This window comes from Salvelinus namaycush, chromosome 16, assembly GCF_016432855.1.
Source record: "Salvelinus namaycush isolate Seneca chromosome 16, SaNama_1.0, whole genome shotgun sequence".
In the NCBI taxonomy this organism is placed as follows: Eukaryota; Metazoa; Chordata; class Actinopteri; order Salmoniformes; family Salmonidae; genus Salvelinus; species Salvelinus namaycush.
The window spans coordinates 30608954-30630416 of NC_052322.1; the positions used below are offsets into that span (position 1 = coordinate 30608954).

The 21463-nt window shown below is 40.3% G+C and overlaps 1 protein-coding gene across 4 annotated transcripts in view; it reads left to right on the forward strand.

Moving 5' to 3' along the window:
- Positions 1-6897, forward strand: part of LOC120061309 (protein kinase C-binding protein 1-like) — a 30770-nt gene extending 23873 nt beyond the window's left edge. For all 4 annotated transcript variants that reach the window (XM_039011022.1, XM_039011024.1, XM_039011025.1 and 1 more), the window contains one exon: positions 5250-6897. In XM_039011022.1, the coding sequence (XP_038866950.1) occupies positions 5250-5431 (182 nt within the window). In that variant the 3' untranslated portion in view covers positions 5432-6897. The remainder of the gene's footprint in view (positions 1-5249) is intronic.
- The last annotated feature ends 14566 nt before the right edge of the window (positions 6898-21463 follow it).

Below are 21463 nucleotides of genomic sequence, written 5' to 3' on the forward strand. Positions count from 1 at the left end.
AGGATGAGCCTGCAGGAAGGGTACCATATGAGAGAGGAGGATGTCTTCCCTGTAAAGCACAGCGTTGAGATTGCCTGCAATGACAACAAGCTCAGTCCGATGATGCTGTGACACACCGCCCCAGACCATGACGGACCCTCCACCTCCAAATCGTTCCCGCTCCAGAGTACAGGCCTCGGTGTAATGCTCATTCCTTCGATGATAAACGCGAATCCGACCATCACCCCTGGTGAGACAAAACCGTGAGCACTTTTTGCCAGTCCTGTCTGGTCCAGCGACGGTGGGTTTGTGCCCATAGGCGACGTTGTTGCCGGTGATGACCTGCCTGACCACAGGCCTACAAGCCCTCAGTCCAGCCTCTCTCAGCCTATTGCGGACAGTCTGAGCACTGATGGAGGGATTGTGCGTTCCTGGTGTAACTCGGGCAGCTGCTGTTGCCATCCTGTACCTGTCCCGCAGGTGTGATTTTTAGATGTAACGATCAGCTGTCCGCCCTGTCTCCCTGTTGCGCTGTCTTAGGCGTCTCACAGTACGGACATTGCAATTTATTGCCCTGGCCACATCTGCAGTCCTCATGCCTCCTTGCAGCATGCCTCAGGCACATTCACGCAGATGAGCAGGGACATCTTTCTTTTGGTGTTTTTCAGAGTCAGTAGAAAGGCCTCTTTAGTGTCCTAAGTTTTCATAACTGTGACCTTAACCTCTCTAGGGTATCGTCAACAGCCAGTGAAACTGCAGGGCGCCAAATTCAAAACAACAGAAATCCCATAATTAAAATTCCTCAAACATACATGTATTTTACACCATTTTAAAGATACACTTGTTGTAAATCCAGCCAGTGTCCGATTTCAAATATGCTTTACGACGAAAGCAAACCAAATGTTTATGTTAGGTGGGTGCCTATTCACAGAAAAACACAGCCATTTTTCCAGCCAAAGAGAGGAGTCACAAAAAGCAGAAATAGATCAAATTAATCACTAACCTTTGATGATCTTCATCAGATGACACTAATAGGACTTCATGTTACACAATACATGTATGTTTTGTTCGGTAAAGTTCATATTTATATCCAAAAATCTCAGTTTACATTGGCGCATTATGTTCAGTAGTTCCAAAACATCCAGTGATTTTGCAGAGCCACATCAATTTACAGAAATAGTCATCATAAATGTTGATGAAAATACAAGTGTTACACATTGAATTTTAGATCCACTTCTCCTTAATGCAACCGCATTGTCAGATTTCAAAAAAACTTTACGGAAAAAGCAAACCATGCAATTATCTGAGTACGGCGCTCAGACGACAAATCAACCCAAAGAGATATCCGCCATGTTGGAGTCAACAGAAGTCAGAAATAGCATTATAAATATTCACTTACCTTTGATGATCTTCATCAGAATGCACTCCCAGGAATCCCAGTTCCACAATAAATGTTTGTTTTGTTCGATAATGTCCATTTATGTCCAAATTCCTCCTTGTTGTTCGCGCCTTCAGTACACAATCTAAACTCAAGACGCGCGTGCAAGTCCAGCGGAAAGTACGGACGAAAAGTCGAAAAAGTTTTGTTACAGTTCGTAGAAACATGTCAAACGATGTATAGAATCAATCTTTAGGATGTTTTTAACATAAATCTTCAATAATGTTCCAACCGGAGAATTCCTTTGTCTTCAGAAAAGCAAATGGAACAGAGCTCGCTCTCACGTGAACGAGCGTCACGAGCTCAAAGCGTTCTGCCAGACCTCTGACTCATTCCCCTCTCATTCGGCCCCACTTTACAGTAGAAGCATCAGACAAGGTTCTAAAGACTGTTGACATCTAGTGGAAGCCTTAGGAAGTGCAACATGACCCCATTTCCACTGTATCTTGGATAAGCAAAGAGTTGAAAAACTACAAACCTCAGATTTCCCACTTCCTGGTTGGATTTTTTTCTCAGGTTTTTGCCAGCCATATGAGTTCTGTTATACTCACAGACGTCATTCAAACAGTTTTAGAAACTTCAGAGTGTTTTCTATCCAAATCTACTAATAATATGCATATCCTAGGATCTGGGCCTAGCAGGCAGTTTACTCTGGGCACGCTTTTCATCCGGACATGAAAATACTGCCACCTACCCCAAAGAAGTTAAGACACTAACAGCTTACAGACGGTAGGCAATTAACGACCGTTCCACAGGTGCATGTTCATTAATTGTTTATGGTTCTTTGAACAAGCATGGGAAACAGTGTTTAAACCCTTTACAATGAAGATCTGTGAAGTTATTTGGATTTTTACGAATTGTCTTTGAAAGACAGGGTCCTGAAAAAGGGACGTTTCTTTTTTTGCTGAGTTTATTAAATTCATTGTTTTGGGAATTTAATTCTGCCTGACTGTCTAGTTTTTATTTAGGTGATTGTTAGTAGAGATGCACGATATATCAGTTAACATATTGGAATCAGATGATATTAGCTAAAAATGGCAGCATCGGTATCGGCCGATGTTTAGTATAACGCCCGATGTGCAAAACCGATGTCAAAGCTGACGTTCATACCTATATAACAAAGGTACATGATGTAATGATGCCAAGCAAAATGTTGCGCTATACGTGCAACACGGCATTCCTAAACTAGCCCACAATGTCTGCTGTGTGGATCGAACAGTCAACAAGTCAAGCAGTCATTTGAAAGAGTAACAAAATTTCAGCAATACAACTCAAAGGTGAAAGCCAAGCTAATGGAATTCATTGCCCTTGTCAATCAACCGTTTTCTGTTGTGGGTGATGTTGGCTTTTGCCTACTGGTTGAGCACCGGTTAACACTACAAAGTGTGCTATTTTTCAGATGTTGCCCTACCAGAGTTACACAGTAATAGTGTCACTGCTATTAGCTTCACGACATACATACTATGGAACTCCATTTGGGTCTTTGCGTGTCAAAAAATATACAGTGACACTGTCAAAGCTGTACAACAAAGTCAGCAAACACCGGCCACGAACGATGTGTTTACAATACCGCGTTGGTAATAAACCATCATTTGTTCGACCGCAACTTCTGGGGTAGCTAGCTTTAGCTTGGTACGTAGCTAGCCTGAAAACAATGACCAGTAGAAACTGCAGTCATTTTCATTATTCTTAGCAATGATTTAGGAATCCTTGTGAGTAAGAATTAGCTAGGTTGCCACTTGTTGTTTGCCTATTGAAATTGAACTTCAGTTCATGAAAATAAATAGCTAGCCAGCTACTTAACCCTGTTGCCCAAAGCTAACATTATAAGCAGCCAGCTAGCTTCATCTGGCTTGAGAGGCTCGACCGGACCGGGTTATGTGTTGTGAAGCTAGCCACAATAAGGATTAGGCACAATAGTGGAATTTGCGGTTTGCCTTCAAAATAGAGATATGTCATTGACAGTGAAGCAAATAAATACAAATAGTAGAATTATGCCATACTTTTATTTTGAAGGCTAACCGCAAAGTCCACTATTGTGGCTAATCCTTATTGTGACTAGCTTCACATAGATGGGTTCGACCACCATTAATCAAATAAGAACTGTCTTATAAATTAGGGTTATTTTAGATGATGACATCTAGCTATATAGTTAGCTAGCTAACTATATAGCTACTGAAACAGATTGTCATTTTGCTATGTTTTTGGGGAAGAACATTGTTCGCATTCATGAGCTTTTTTTTATGACCAGCACTGTAGGTGTGCAAGACAACTTTACCAGCATCATAGCATACGTATTGATGAATCCTTGTGACATATGAAATACGAGTCAGTGTAATCAATGTGTAATAACTACGGAGAAAATGTATGAACGCGTTAAATTATTATGTGACGTGCAGTCATATTCAGGTCTTGTTTGGTCAACAAACTTATTTGACAAGTTAAATAGTGTATTTTTTTGACACGCAAAGACCCAAACGGCGTTCCATAGAAATCCTGGTTGAGAATGAAACGACTGAACAAATTAACAACTAAACAGCACAGCAAGTAAGTGAAAGAAATAGGTTTTGATTGTGTTTTACTGGTAATGGGGACATACGTAAATGCCAACAAAATAACTTTTTGGTCAGTGTGGTGTGTATGTGTGTGTGTGTGTAACCTTTATTTAACTAGGCAAGTCAGTTAATTTAAGAACAAATTCTTATTTACAATGACGTCCTACCCCGGCCAAAACCGGACGACGCTGGGCCAATTGTGTGCCGCCCTATGGGACTCCCAAATCAAATTTTATTTGTCACATACACATGGTTAGCAGATGTTAATGCGAGTGTAGCGAAATGCTTGTGCTTCTAGTTCTGACAATGCAGTAATAACCAACGAGTAATCTAACCTAACAATTCCACAACTACTACCTTATACACACAAGTGTAAAGGGATAAAGAATATGTACATAAAGATATATGAATAAGTGATGGTACAGAACGGCATAGGCAAGATGCAGTAGATGGTATCGAGTACAGTATATACATATGAGATGAGTAATGTAGGGTATGTAAACTTTAAAGTGGCTAGTGATACATGTATTACATAAAGATGGCAAGATGCAGTAGATGTTATAGAGTACAGTATATACATATACATTATATTAAGTGGCATTGTTTAAAGTGGCTAGTGATACATTTTTGATCAATTCCCATCAATTTCCATTATTAAAGTTAGCTGGAGTTGAGTCAGTATGTTGGCAGCAGCCACTCAATGTTAGTGGTGGCTGTTTAACAGTCTGATGGCCTTGAGATAGAAGCTGTTTTTCAGTCTCTCGGTCCCTGCTTTGATGCACCTGTACTGACCTCGCCTTCTGGATGAAAAAAAATCACGGCCGGATGTGATACAGCCTGGATTCTAACCAGGGACTGTAGTGATGCCTCTTGCACTGAGATGCAGTGCCTTTGACCGCTGCATCCATGTGTGTCTTTAACTATTTAACTGTACTAGAATGCTTTAAAGGCCGCAAAAAAAATGATCTGTATAGTTTCTTTTTGGCAAGGAAAATATTGGATATCGGTATCGGCCAAAAATGTTATATCGGTGCATCACTAATTGTTAGTTCTCAAAGATTATTATAGTCACAAATATATAGGTCAATTTTTCCATCCCGGAAAATATATATTTTTTTAAATATATACCATTTTGGACTTACGTGACCCAAATAAACTCTTAGGCGGCCCACCCAAGGATTACAATGGCAGAAAAGTCCCTGCTCTCGCACAAACAAAACCATACACATCGTCTTTCTCTGTATTTTACTATCTAAACTTGTATCATGTTCCGACAGCAACAGCTTCTCAACAGGAACCAGAGGTGGAGTCAACCTCTGACCCCTCAGCCAAACCACCAGGTCCCTCTTCCAGTGACCAGCCCCCCTCTGGTACAGCATCTGCCCACACAGACAAAGGCTCCTCTCCTACCTGCAGCGTGGACAAGTGCAAGGACAGTGCCTCTGTTACTGTGCCCTAACCACTACACTGCACTCACACATTTTTACTCTACAATCCTACATTCTGTTAAATGTATGTATCTGTCGGAAAGGGACTAGAGGATATGTACAATAGACCAAGTCTCTCTGCGACCAACTAATCTGGGAATGTCGAGCAAATCTCAGTATGACCACAGAGGCAATTAAACCACCAAACACCCTCAACCTCTCCTAGTCAGGCTCAGGGCTTTTAAATGCCATGGACACTCTTTGCATGAAGGCCTGCTCCTCTGTGATTCAGCTGACTCGTCCTGTCTCTCGATTTGTTCAATGTCTGCTTCGTGATCCGATATTTCAAGCCATCCTTCATCCTCCTCAAAGTCTGTGCCCTAGACTGAAGGAGTCACTTACCTTGTCCTTGTGACTGTATTTCATCTGGATGTAATACATTTTCATTACCTCTCTCCTTTCATCCCCATTTGATGTCCCTCTTACCACCTACCTTAACGCTATAGGTATCTACAGGAGAACACATCAAAAGATCAGACATCAAAGCTTTCTGTATTCTGACAGCAATCTTAAAGGAAAACTCCACCCAAAAACTATCTTTTGGTATTTGTTTCATTAGTCCATGGTTCATATAGTCCCAAAATGTTTTGCATGTCAGCAATCAAGTTTAAGATATGTAAATGTCAAAATACAGAAATACAGCCGGTATGATGCTGCGTATTGCATCATTTGGGTGGAATTTTCCTTTAGACAATCTTAAACTGTGATGCTGCTCTTTAAAATATACCCCAAGTCTTTATAGTTATTTGCCAACGGAAGTGAAATAGCATATTATTGGGCCAGCCATTTTTGGGACACCCAACAGATTTAAAATGTCAATTCTACATTGTCAATACAGTTTAAAATATTTCATAATTTAGTAAGTTGTCATTAAGTTATCAATCACTCCCCCTGTGTGCATTATTGGTTCATACTCATATTATATAGTAACTCAGTATTTACATAGAATTTAACCAACTGTGATGTATAAAAAAACAACATAAAATGGCTAAAACTGTACAATGTTTTTGTAAGAAGACACATGGACAATATTTATAGTGCTACAACAAGCATATGAGGTTCTCTTTTTTTATAGCACTGTTTGTGAATGTTCCAAGTGTCTTGAAACAGCTCGACTCTGGAAAACAGTTGTATTTGAAAATGCATTATAAGACTTCATATGAATGTCACTAGGACCCTCTGTTCGGACTCTGTCAGATCTATTTCTCTCATCTTCGTTGTTGTTGTGGTTACTCAATAACAATTTAAGCCTATTCCAAAATTACTTCGGACTATGATAAAGCGTGTTGGAGGGTAAAGGAAACTACAAAAGTCACTATTATACTGAGCATGTTTATTTGTCCCCTTTTTTGTCTCACGTGCTCTTGTTTACATATTGTACATACAGTAAATGGATTGTTAATGTCTTTAAGAAAACAATTAAAACAGGTCTGACCAATCTGTCTTGTGAAAGTGTTTTCTTGGAATAAGTGGGCTTTGTTGCCACCTGCTGTCCTACTGGTAACAGTATTTAATGGTTTAGCTTAGTAGCATTTGTTGGTCTGCTCAAATTCAAAGCTAGGCTATACAGCGTTTGTTTTTAATTTGATTGTTTACAAACATTGGAGTAAAACAAACTTATGTTTTGGATTCTGATGGTGGTACGACAATTGAATTTAGCTCATGAGGCATTTATAAGTTATATTGTTCAGGAATCAATAGGTGTGTGTGTGTGTGTATATATACACTGCTCAAAAAAATAAAGGGAACACTTAAACAACACAATGTAACTCCAAGTCGGTGTAACTCCAAGTCCAACTCCAAGGCGGTGACCCGTTCCTGTAGGTTCATGCTCTACAACATTCGCAGAGTACGACCCTGCCTCACACAGGAAGCGGCGCAGGTCCTAATCCAGGCACTTGTCATCTCCCGTCTGGATTACTGCAACTCGCTGTTGGCTGGGCTCCCTGCCTGTGCCATTAAACCCCTACAACTCATCCAGAACGCCGCAGCCCGTCTGGTGTTCAACCTTCCCAAGTTCTCTCACGTCACCCCGCTCCTCCGCTCTCTCCACTGGCTTCCAGTTGAAGCTCGCATCCGCTACAAGACCATGGTGCTTGCCTACGGAGCTGTGAGGGGAACGGCACCTCCGTACCTTCAGGCTCTGATCAGGCCCTACACCCAAACAAGGGCACTGCGTTCATCCACCTCTGGCCTGCTCGCCTCCCTACCTTTGAGGAAGTACAGTTCCCGCTCAGCCCAGTCAAAACTGTTCGCTGCTCTGGCACCCCAATGGTGGAACAAACTCCCTCACGACGCCAGGTCAGCGGAGTCAATCACCACCTTCCGGAGACACCTGAAACCCCACCTCTTTAAGGAATACCTAGGATAGGATAAAGTAATCCTTCTAACCCCCCCCCCCCCCCTTAAAAGATTTAGATGCACTATTGTAAAGTGGTTGTTCCACTGGATATCATAAGCTGAATGCACCAATTTGTAAGTCGCTCTGGATAAGAGCGTCTGCTAAATTACTTAAATGTAAATGTAAGTCGATCACACTTCTGTGAAATCAAACTGTCCACTTAGGAAGCAACACTGATTGACAATAAATGTCACATGCTGTTGTGCAAATGGAATAGACAAAAGGTGGAAATTATAGGCAATTAGCAAGACACCCCCAATAAAGGAGTGGTTCTGCAGGTGGTGACCACAGACCACTTCTCAGTTCCTATGCTTCCTGGCTGATGTTTTGGGCCCTCATACCACCCTCATGGAGTCTGTTTCTGACCGTTTGAGCAGACACATGCACATTTGTGGCCTGCTGGAGGTCATTTTGCAGGGCTCTGGCAGTGCTCCTCCTTGCACAAAGGCGGAGGTAGCGGTCCTGCTGCTGGGTTGTTGCCCTCCTACGGCCTCCTCCATGTCTCCTGATGTACTGGCCTGTCTCCTGGTAGCGCCTCCATGCTCTGGACACTACGCTGACAGACACAGCAAACCTTCTTGCCACAGCTCGCATTGATGTGCCATCCTGGATGAGCTGCACTACCTGAGCCACTTGTGTGGGTTGTAGACTCCGTCTCATGCTACCACTAGAGTGAAAGCACCGCCAGCATTCAAAAGTGACCAAAACATCAGCCAGGAAGCATAGGAACTGAGAAGTGGTCTGTGGTCACCACCTGCAGAACCACTCCTTTATTGGGGGTGTCTTGCTAATTGCCTATAATTTCCACCTTTTGTCTATTCCATTTGCACAACAGCATGTGACATTTATTGTCAATCAGTGTTGCTTCCTAAGTGGACAGTTTGATTTCACAGAAGTGTGATTGACTTGGAGTTACATTGTGTTGTTTAAGTGTTCCCTTTATTTTTTTGAGCAGTGTATATATATATATATATATAATTAAGTCCACAAAGGTTAGGTAGGAGGATTACTTATTGGTAGGCTACTGTTTGAGCACAGAGGGCAGCTTTTGTGGTTACTTGCATTTTTTTGCTATAATTCCAAAAGGCTTTATGTAGAAGCACCTTTCACCATAAAGACGACTCATCATGCATATAACCCGTTTTGGCATGGACATTGCCATTGAGGGCTTCCATCATTTGAAAGTAGTCACCTGGGTGGAGATTCCTTTGAATTGGGAGCAATCAGCCAATGAAGAAGAAAATGTACTACTTTAAAATGGAGATCACCTCAGGGTGGTGAGGAGGAATCTACCATGTCAGGAAGCAACTTTACAATTTTTGGTATTCAGGTTTCACTCAGACGTTGTAAGCTTTGTTTTACTATTGACAGTTATAGCTGAGTTCGGGGATGGTTTTAAAATTTTCTCCCCTTAAATATAAGTAATCTGATTTATTTGTTTCAGTCTGTGAATTATTGGTGTAGGGTTAGCTGGTCTTGGACTGACTGGTCTTGGAACTGTGACAACGGGCAGCCTCACCCCGCTTGGCTCTGTGGGATATGTAGGGATTGTGCCAACACAGCCAGTACACAGCAGTGATGGTCGGTCGGTAACGTTTAAGATGAGGGAGGACTATTTTTTATTTATGAGCATGGCCTTATTTCTATTACAGCACATTGGATGACTGTCATTCATATTCCATTCACCCAGCTCAATGTAACATCGATAGGTTTAGGCTACTACATGATATTCAAATTTTCCCTATACCCATCATGAGGTTGCTACAAATACATTTTTGAGTAATCAAGGTGACAAACAGTGACACATTCAAAACCGCCTTGCACACTCTTGCCTGCATCTAGCTGATCTGGGGTGTAATCATTAGTCCAACAGTTGTAAACGAGAGTTTCTATTGGACAAATTCAGGTATGTTTATCCCCATTTTGTTCCATTTGCTTCCATTTTTTAGAAGGAAAAAAAACTGAATCGGCAGAATGAATACACCCCTGATCACATGCAAACACAGTTCACTTTCATAGCAGCCACATACAAACAGCATGATCAGTTTGCTCGTTGTATAATTCCTTCTCACATCTATACGCTCTCCTCTCACCTTTTCCCTTCGCTTGTGGACTTCAGTGCACAACACATCAGCTGTCTATGACCAGGCAAAAAAAACTTTCCAATCCAAACCTTTATATCATAACGCTAACCGCTACACAAAGCCTACATCGTTGTCACCATATTACCTAACATTATTGTCAACATAGCTACTAGAACTAATGCATTGGTAAACTCGCCACAATCATGCAGTCAGTTTAGCAGTTACACCGGCAGGCCCCGGTGGCATTACATTTATAAAAGCTTACCTTGACTTGAAATAATTCCAGTGTTGGATAGCCATAGCCAGCTAGCTAACATAGCATACCTCTCTGTTTGAGCCAGGTGTTTGAGTAGGCTAAACTAGCTAGCTGCATTTTTAAATAAAATAATTTGTTCAAAACTGTTAAACTATTTTCTGTCTCTCTTTGTCAACTAGAACCACATTTTATGCACTGCAGTGCTAGCTAGCTGTAGCTTCTGCTTTCAGTACTACATTCATTCTCTGATCCTTGGATTGGATGGACAACATGTCAGTTAATGCTCCAAGAGCTCTGATTGGTTGGAGGACGTCCTCCGGAAGTTGTCAAAATTACTGTTTAAGTCTATGGAAGGGTGTGAGAACCATGTGCGTCCTAGGTTTTGTATTGAAGTCAATGTACCCAGAGGAGGACGGAAACTAGATGTCACCTGGCTACACCATGGCCACTACCCTACAGAGTGCTGTTGAGGCTACTTTAGACGATCATTGCAAAACTGTGTTTTAATAAATTATTTGGTGACGTTAATATACAGTGCATTCGGAAAGTATTCAGACCCCTTGACTTTTTCCAAATTGTGTTACATTATAGCCTTATTCTAAAATGTATTAAATTGTTTTTTCCCTCAAATCTACACACCATAATCAAATCAGATTTTATTGGTCACATACACGTGTTTAACAGATGTTATTGTGGGTGTAGCGAAATGCTTGTGTTTCTAGCTCCGACAGTGCAGTAATATCTAACAAGTAATATCTAACAGTTTCACAACATATACCCAATACACACAAATCTAAGTAAAGGAATGGAATTAAGAATATATAAATACATGGACGAGCAATGTCAGAGCGGCATAGACTAAGATATAGTAGAATAGAATTGAATACAATATATAAATATGAGATAAGTAATGCAAAATATGTAAACATTGTTAAAGTGACTAGTGATCCATTTATTCAAGTGGTCAGTGATTTCAGGTCTATATAGGCAGCAGCCTCTAATGTGCTAGTGATGGCTATTTAACAGTCTGATGGCCTTGAGATGGAAGCTGTTTTTCAGTCTCTCGGACCCAGCTTTGATGCACCTGTACTGACCTCACCTTCTGGATGATAGAAGGGTGAACAGGCAGTGGCTCGGGTGGTTGTTGTCCTTGATCTTTTTGGCCTTCCTGTGACAGCGGGTGCTGTAGGTGTCCTGGAGAGCAGGTAGTTTGCCCCCAGTGATGCGTTGGGCAGACCGCCCCACCCTCTGGAGAGCCCTGCGGTTGCGGGCGGTGCAGTTTGCTTTACCAGACGGTGATACAGCCTGACATGATGCTCTCAATTGTGCATCTGTAAAAGTTTGTGAGGGTTTTAGGTGCCAAGACAAATTTCTTCAGCCTTCTGAGGTTTGAGTGGTGCTGTTGTGCCTTCTTCACCATGCTGTCTGTGTGGGTGAACCATTTCAGTTTGTGTACGCCGAGGAACTTGAAGCTTTCCACCTTCTCCACTGCGGTACCGTCGATGTGGATAGTGGGGTGCTCCCTCTGCTGTTTCCTGAAGTCCACGACCATCTCCTTTGTTTTGTTGACGTTGAGTGAGAGGTTATTTTCCTGGCACCACACTCCCAGAGCCCTCACCTCCTCCCTGTAGGCTGTCTCATCATTGTTGGTAATCAAGCCTACTACTGTTGTGTCGTCTGCAAACTTGATGATTGAGTTGGAGGCATGCATGGCCACGCAGTCACGGGTGAACAGGGAGTACAGGAGGGGGCTGAACACACACCCTTTTGGGGCTCCAGTGTTGAGGATCAGCGAAGTGGAGGTGTTGTTCCCAATACCCCATAATGACAAAGCTAAAACAGAAAGAAAAAAAATGAAATATAACATTTACATAAGTATTCAAACCCTTTACTCAGTACTTTGTTGAAGCACCTTTGGCAGCGATTACAGCCTTAAGTCTTCTTGGGTATGACGCTACAAGCTTGGCACACTTGTATTTGGGGAGTTTCTCCCATTCTTTCTCTGCAGATCCTCTGTAGCTCTGTCAGGTTGGATGGGGAGCGTCGCTACACAACTATTTTCAGGTCTCTCCAGAGATGTTCGATTGGGTTCAAGTCCGGGCTCTGGGTGGGCCACTCAAGGACATTCAGAGACTTGTCCCGACGCCACTCCTGCATTGTCTTGGCTGTGTGCTTAGGGTCGTTATCCTGTTGGAAGGTAAACCTTTGCCCCAGTCTGAGGTCCTGAGCACTCTGGAGCAGGTTTTCATCAAGGATCTCTCTGTACTTTGCTCCGTTCATCTTTCCCTCAATCCTGACTAGTCTCCCAGTCCCTGCCGCTGGAAAACATCCCCACAGCATGATGCTGTTACCACCATGCTTCACCGTAGGGATGGAGCCAGGTTTCTTCCAGATGTGACGCTTGGCATTCAGGCCAAAGAGTTCCATCTTGGTTTCATCAGACCAGAGAATCTTGTTTCTCATGGTCTGAGAGTCCTTTAGGTGAATTTTGTTATACTCCAAGCGGGCTGTCATGTTACTGAGGAGTGGCCTCCACCTCAACGAGAGGACGAGAGAGAGTGACGTATGACGTAAAGGTAACGTAAGGGTAATGGCGGACTGAAGGGATTTATGTAGAGCACCTCAAGATAAAACATAATATTCGAAATATCTGCTAAATTAGACTAAAATATTAGCACTACTTAATCTGGTGAGTGATAACCTTCAATCTGGACAATAACACAAAACAAATCCTAAAACTAGAGACATTTATCGACAAATATTACGAAAACAGGCAACAACCAAACATGACGGAGAGTAAGACAGGGGAACCGATTACAAAACGAAAACGTGACTCTTCTACAGACACTGATGATTTAATATTCTCACCACCCGGAATGGTAAAGGTCGAAACCGATCTGTTAAAATCAATAAATGACAAACTGGGTATACTTGAATTAGTTAGTAAGGATATAAAAGAGTTGAAGGCAAGCCTAGAGATGAGTGATGAAAAAGCTGCGACATTGGAGAAGCAAACACACGCGCTAAAAGGGACAGTCAATAAGATTGAAACCGAAATGAATGGAATTAAAAAGGAGAACACCGTTCTGAAGGAAACCTTACTAGACATACAAACTAGATCCATGAGAGAGAATTTGGTACTTACAGGTATCCAAGAAAAAGAAGGAGAAGTTCCTGAATCTATAGTTAGAGAGTTCCTCCTTACAGCGCTTCAGATTCCACGCGAAGTTATCGACAAAATCCAACTTGAACGCGTTCACCGCTTCGGGCAGAGGTACGAACGCCCAATCGTTGCCAAATTTGCTTCATTTAAAGATAAAATAATGGTTAAAAGCCTGGGTAAAAGACTTGCTGGGACCAAAATTGGCATGAATGATCAGTTTCCGAAGGAAATTGCAGAACGGCGCAAAGTTCTGTATCCAATTTTCAAAGAAAATAGATTAAAAGCGAAACGAGTAGCTCTCGTCGTTGATAAACTATATATTGATAACCAGTTGTTCAGAGACACAAAGACTACTCCATGGTTATTTTAAAAATTACAAAGTTCTCATAGACGAGGGAAATAAACACAATTCAAGCCCGGTTACTGATTGTAACAATACAATAAAAAATATAGCTTTTCTATAAATCTTCACATATAACTAATTGAACACACAAGCACTAATTCAACATAGTGAAGATAAAAACTAAGTAAACAGAAGGCACAGTATGTGTGGATGGTATGGTTTGTGTTTATTTTTTATTTTATTTGTTATGTTTGGAAAGTTGAGTGAGTGAGTAATGAAATGGTTGCATATCCCAGAGCCAATGTATTGCTGTGAGCCGGGTATGAGAGGGCTTTCAATGTTGTTCAGATGATGGATATACTTTTATAATGAATTATACGTCTTATTTATTTATTGTCCTATCATGGAGAACTACATTTTTTATTTATTTTTTTATAAATTATATCTAATTATTTATTATCCTATTTTAATGGTACGGTCCATGGCACTATACCCTAGACACCCACCTGAATGACCCAGATACTAAGGAGAAGTCCCTAACTGTTTTATGTGCCCGCTGTAAGCGGTCTGTATGCAGCTAAAATGAGGTCAGAGACCAAGAGCAGCACTGCCCCCTCAAGATTCTGAGCCTGCTTGGCAGGGTTGGTCCTGCAAAGCCAAAGCCCCAATAAGGGAGAGCATAATATACAAGGAAATTCTCAAAGCTGCTAATGAGAACCTTGACGACCTTGTACCTAGCCGGTGGGGATTCCGGTGGGGTGCCCCCACCCAGGCAGTGGCAGTGCTGGCAACACTAGCTGCAGTAACCCATGGGGAGGGGGTCACACTCGGACATTCAGAGAGGGGGTATATTATTGTGGCCCTGGCGGCACAAAATCAAAGTCGGACTGCATGGAGATGCGTGGGGACATGGTCATGACGGGTGGCCGTATTGTGGGTGCTTCAGGAATAAGGTGTACATTTGACCTCCATTATCTAGGATATGACAATGGTAAATAAATCTCTCAATGTTTGCTAATTTTTTGTGCGGTCTTGCAGGCCTTCTCATGCAGCTGCAACTGCAAGTGCATTTGTAAATCATGACCCATCTTGAGTTGGGCTCTGGGATGGTGCAATTGTTGAGAAAGTGAGCTTATGGTTGTGTGGGGGTAAGGGCTGAGTGTGTGTGGGTGTATGTGTGTATCCCACAACTGTTGCGAAGGAAGAAGTAAAAGATGTTAGGGACAATAGAGGATGATCCACAGATATATATAATACAAATCGAGGTGAGGGCAATGGAAATGCATATGGTAATTGATCTTCTTCAATTCGGTAAATGGCACTGTATGCTCTTTTCAAAGAATGGATCCCAGTCGGTTCAGGGCTATGGGATACAGGGGGTCGAGGGTGGTCTACCGGGCATTGGGATGACAAGCCATCTCGAGATGAGGCCTTTTAGCGGGTGGAATAGTAGGGACCAATTGGAGGTTTACTTAGTAGAAATGCAAATATCATGGTACAACTATATAGACACTCAATCATTATGTTACTTTTTAATAGTACGTTTACAAAAATATATTCTGATTAAAAGAATGAAAGGTGTGTCTCATTATGGTAAGTGGTGAAATAAGTATAGCCAGTTACAATTGTAATGGCTTAGCAGATAATAAGAAAAGACGATCAGTATTTACCTGGCTAAAAGAGAAGGATTATAATATCTATTGTTTACAGGAAACCCATTCAACAGTTTTAGATGAAGTTTTGTGGAAAAAGAACTGGGGGGGAAAAATATATTTCTCCCATGGGCAAAGAAATTCAAAAGGGGTGATGGTTTTAATTAACAATAATTTTGATCCAAATGTGCAAATTGTCCAAACAGATCCTCAAGGTAGATGGATTATTTTAAATATGTTATTGGACAATAAACAAATATGGCTTGTTAACCTATACGGTCCGAATAATGATGATCCAAGCTTCTTTGAAAATATATATAAGAATTTATCAACTCTACAAGCAACACTAGACTCTATTATTATAGTGGGAGATTTTAATACGGTCTTAAATACCTCTATAGACCGGAAAGGAAATCACACTACAAACTATCACCCTCAGGCACTTAAGGAAATCATGAATGTCATGGATATATTGGAATTAGTGGATATATGGAGACTTAAATACCCTGATTTAGTGAGATATACATGGCGGAGGCTGAATCAAGCTAGTCGTCTTGACTACTTTCTTATACCATTCTCTCTGGCACCAAAAGTTAAAAAAGTGTTGATAGGGGACAGAATGCGGTCGGATCATCACATAATTGGCATATATATTTCTCTTACAGAATTTCCACGTGGGCGAGGATATTGGAAATTTAATCAAAGTCTACTAGATGATAAATTGTTTAGAACTAGGACAGAAGATTTTATAACTGACTTTTTCAGACATAACATAGGTACAGCAGATCCCCTTATTGTATGGGACACTTTTAAGTGTGCCTTTAGAGGCCATGCAATTCAGTACTCATCTATAAAACAAAAGCAATTTAGATCAAAAGAGTCCATATTAACAAAGGAAATTGAAGGACTAACAGTACAGTTAGATAGCAATAAAAACAGTACCATAGAGGCACAGAATAAGTTAGAGGAAAAACAAAAAGAAATGGAGGAACTTATTCAAGAAAGATCCAGTGTAATACATTATAAAAATAAAGCGAACTGGATGGAATATGGGGAAAAATGCACCAAATTCTTTTTCAATCTTCAATATAGAAATGCTACCAAAAAAAATGTATTAAAACTTGTTACAAATGATGGAGTCACGCATGATTCACCAAATGATATTTTGAAAGAGGAAGTAAAGTACTTTAAGAATATGTTTTCGTTTCAGGCTCCTCCATCTCCACTAACTGAAACTAATTGTATGGATTTTTTTCCTATTAATAATGTAAAATTAACATCTGTACAGAAAGACTCATGTGAAGGCCAAATTACAGAGGAGGAACTGCTTGATGCAATTGGGGCCTTTAAGGATGGGAAAACTCCAGGGCTGGATGGCATACCAGTGGAAGTATACAAAACTTTTTTTGATATACTCAAAGGACCATTATTAGCTTGTTTTAACCACTCCTATATAAATGGTAGATTATCAGACACGCAACAAGAAGGTCTGATATCGTTATTACTGAAACAGGACCCAAGTGGTATATATAAAGATCCAGTCCAATTAAAAAATTGGAGACCTCTTACACTTCAGTGTTGTGATGCAAAAATCCTAGCAAAATGCTTGGCGCATAGAATAAAAAAAGTTTTGTCAGATATTATTCATCCTAATCAGACAGGTTTTTTACATGGACGATACATTGGAGATAATATAAGGCAAGTACTGGAAACAATAGAACACTATGAAATATCGGGGACACCAGGTCTGGTTTTCATAGCTGATTTTGAAAAGGCTTTTGATAAAGTACGACTGGAGTTTATATATAAATGCCTAGAATATTTCAATTTTGGGGAATCTCTTATAAAATGGGTTAAAATTATGTATAGTAACCCTAGGTGTAAAATAGTAAATAATGGCTACATCTCAGAAAGTTTTAAACTATCTAGAGGAGTAAAACAAGGTTGTCCACTATCGGCATATCTATTTATTATTGCCATCGAAATGTTAGCTGTTAAAATTAGATCAAACATTAATATTAATGGATTAGAAATCCGTGGCTTAAAAACTAAGGTGTCATTGTACGCTGATGATTCATGTTTTCTTTTAAAACCACAACTAGAGTCTCTCCACGGCCTCATAGAGGATCTAGATACCTTTGCTATCCTCTCTGGATTAAAACCAAATTATGATAAATGTACCATATTACGTATTGGATCACTAAAAAATACACATTTTATATTGCCATGTAGTTTACCAATTAAATGGTCTGACGGAGATGTGGATATACTCGGTATAAAAATCCCAAAAGAAAGAAATGATCTCACTCCAATAAATTTTTATAGAAAGTTAGCAAAAATAGATAAGATCTTGCTACCATGGAAAGGAAAATACTTGTCTATTTGTGGAAAAATCACCCTGATTAACTCTTTAGTCATATCACAGTTTACCTATTTGCTTATGGTTTTGCCTACACCTAGTGACCTGCTTTTTAAATTATATGAACAAAAAATATTCCATTTTATTTGGAACGGCAAGCCAGATAAAATTAAAAGGGCCTATTTATATAACGAATATGAATTCGGAGGGCAGAAATTATTAAATATTAAAGCATTAGACCTCTCACTAAAGGCATCAGTCATACAAAAGTTATACTTAAATCCAAACTGGTTCTCTAGTAAATTGGTACGAATGTCTCATCCTATGTTCAAGAAGGGCCTTTTTCCCTTTATTCAGATTACACCTGCTCACTTTCGGTTGTTTGAAAAGGAAATAATCTCCAAAATATCCTTATTTTTTAAACAAGCCTTAGAAAGTTGGTTGCAATTTCAGTTTAATCCACCTGAAAGGACGGAACAAATAGTACAACAAATATTGTGGTTAAATTCAAATATAGTAATTGATAAAAAAACTGTATTTATCGAAGAAATGTTTAAAAAAGGTATAATTTTTGTGAATGATATCATAAATAGGACTGGTGGAGTTATGTCACACATGCAGCTCACACAGACATATGGAAATGTCTGCTCTACCCAAAATTACAACCAATTAATTGCAGCATTACCACAAAAATGGAAGAGGCAAGTAGAAGGGGAAAAAAGTAAGGAACTTGTATGTCGGCCCTGTATTAAAGAACATAAATGGTTAAAGAAAAGTGTGATAAATAAAAACATATACCAATTTCATTTAAGGACCAAAAAACTGACAGCTGTGCCATATAAATTGCAAAATAGTTGGGAAGAGATGTTCGATGTACCCATTCCATGGCACATGGTTTATGAATTGATACGCAAAACAACGCCGGATTCAAAACTTCGAATTTTTCAATTTAAATTATTGTACAAAATTCTTGCAACTAATAGAATGTTATATATATGGGGTATACAATCTTCCCAGCTCTGTAGATTCTGCTGTGAGGAGGCAGAGTCATTAGACCATTTATTTTGGTATTGTCCATATGTAGCTCGTTTTTGGTCACAGGTCCAGGAATGGCTGAAGAATTGCAACATTTGCCTAGAACTAACGCTACAGATAGCAATACTGGGGGATTTGAAAAGCCATAGTCAATCAATCAATAATATAATAATTATTTTAGCAAAAATGTTTATTTTTAATTTACAATCTGTAGAAGCTATGAGAATAGGAAGGTTCAAATCTTTTGTGAAGCATCACAGCACAGTTGAAAAATATATGGCAAATAAAAATCCGAAATGGATGATGTTGGAAGATAGATGGGAAGGGTTGAGTAGAACTGAAGGGTGGGACTAATAACAAGATAAACAATGTAGGGCATACGGGATCTGTGAAATGTGTATAGGTGCGGAGCTTTTGTGAAATAGCACAGTTACAAGTGGAAATAAAATTGGATGGACAACAGAAATAGAGGAAGGACTAAGAACAAACAAGAGAGAACTATTATAAAGTAGTCTGTGTCTGTAAAATAGGTATAAGATGTATAAATTGAAGGTAAAAGCAGAAGTGTTTATTAGTTTACTCCAATTGGGGGAGCGGTGGTAGGGTTGCGGGGAATAATAATAAAGGTATATTCTTTAAAAAAGTATGTATGTCTATATAGGTATGTGTATGTATATATGTATATATGTATGCATGCGTGTATGGATATATATATTTACCCAAAAAAATATGGGGGATTGGAAATGATGCAGACAATTACATTGGAAGCAACATTCTTTCCGCAATATTAAGCTGATCCACCCAAAAAAAAAAAAAAAAAAAAAGTATTCAAACCCTTTACTCAGTACTTTGTTGAAGCACCTTTGGCAGCGATTACAGCCTTAAGTCTTCTTGGGTATGACGCTACAAGCTTGGCACACTTGTATTTGGGGAGTTTCTCCCATTCTTTCTCTGCAGATCCTCTGTAGCTCTGTCAGGTTGGATGGGGAGCGTCGCTACACAACTATTTTCAGGTCTCTCCAGAGATGTTCGATTGGGTTCAAGTCCGGGCTCTGGGTGGGCCACTCAAGGACATTCAGAGACTTGTCCCGACGCCACTCCTGCATTGTCTTGGCTGTGTGCTTAGGGTCGTTATCCTGTTGGAAGGTAAACCTTTGCCCCAGTCTGAGGTCCTGAGCACTCTGGAGCAGGTTTTCATCAAGGATCTCTCTGTACTTTGCTCCGTTCATCTTTCCCTCAATCCTGACTAGTCTCCCAGTCCCTGCCGCTGGAAAACATCCCCACAGCATGATGCTGTTACCACCATGCTTCACCGTAGGGATGGAGCCAGGTTTCTTCCAGATGTGACGCTTGGCATTCAGGCCAAAGAGTTCCATCTTGGTTTCATCAGACCAGAGAATCTTGTTTCTCATGGTCTGAGAGTCCTTTAGGTGAATTTTGTTATACTCCAAGCGGGCTGTCATGTTACTGAGGAGTGGCCTCCGTCTGGCCACTCTAGCTCAATTTCGAGTCTCATAGCAAAGGGTCTGAATACTTATGTGAATAAGGTATTTCTGTTTTTTAGTTTTAATACATTTGCAAAAATGTCTAAAAACCTGTTTTCGCTTTGTCATTATAAGGGTATTGTGTGTAGATTGATTAGGGGGGGGGGGGGAATAATTGTATCTATTTTAGAATAAGGCTGTAACCTAACAAAATGTGGAAAAAGTCAAGTGGTCTGAATACTTTCTGAATGCACTGTATTTAGTATAGTTTTATCTCAAAAGGATAACTTATTGAATGTTTCACTATTTTTATGAAATTCACTGAGGATGATAGTCCTCCCATTCACCTTCTGAGGATTCTCCACTGTATCTTGTACCCATAACCTTTTTTCAACTGACTTATCTGTTGATTAAATTAAACTTGATTAATATAATGAGTAATCCAGGAATGTCACGAGTTAATTGACACGTGAAAACTTTTGAAAATAGCAACTCTATAGAGCACAATGACTACAATGAATGGCTAAATTACTTCCGGACACGCAGAGCTCCTCCTCCTCACTGCTCTATGTCGCTGACCATGGTATCACAAACCCTATAATGGCAGATACAAAGATGAGTCCTAGCTCTATGCCACAAATAGAACAATAAGACAGATATTTCACTGGATGTATAAATATGAAGCATCTGCATGGCGTTTCCATTCACTACCTAATATGGTAGTGAGAGTAAGCTCAGGGGCCGGCAGTGGGAGAAGATGGATTTTGGCCTACATTCTGCAAATTTTGTCATCGATGAAACATTTGATCTCAATAGAGTTTTCTGATCCCAAAACTAGAATATGTTATGAACAGAGTGGACAAAGTTTTGTAGACTTTAGCCTTTGCCAAAGTTGTAAAAAATTGCGTTGTTTAGAAGGAGTGAAAAGGCGAATTGAGTTATTGCACATGCGCACTTCACAGAGTAGGCGTTCCCTAACGAAAATATGCCGATACTGTATATGCTAGCACGGGCCGATCTCGCTATCTCTTGCTTGACTCTGTTCCCATTTGAAACGACAGGCTGTGGTCTATCTTGGTTTAGTTAAAAAAATATTTGTCTATGCCTTTCACACACCATTGACCTCGCGAGCATTGTGCGTACTTCTCGCGCGGCTGGAGCTTGATTGAGCGCTCATGAAGAGAGGAAGAGGCGAAGCAAGAGGGATAACTGCCCAAAATCTGTCTT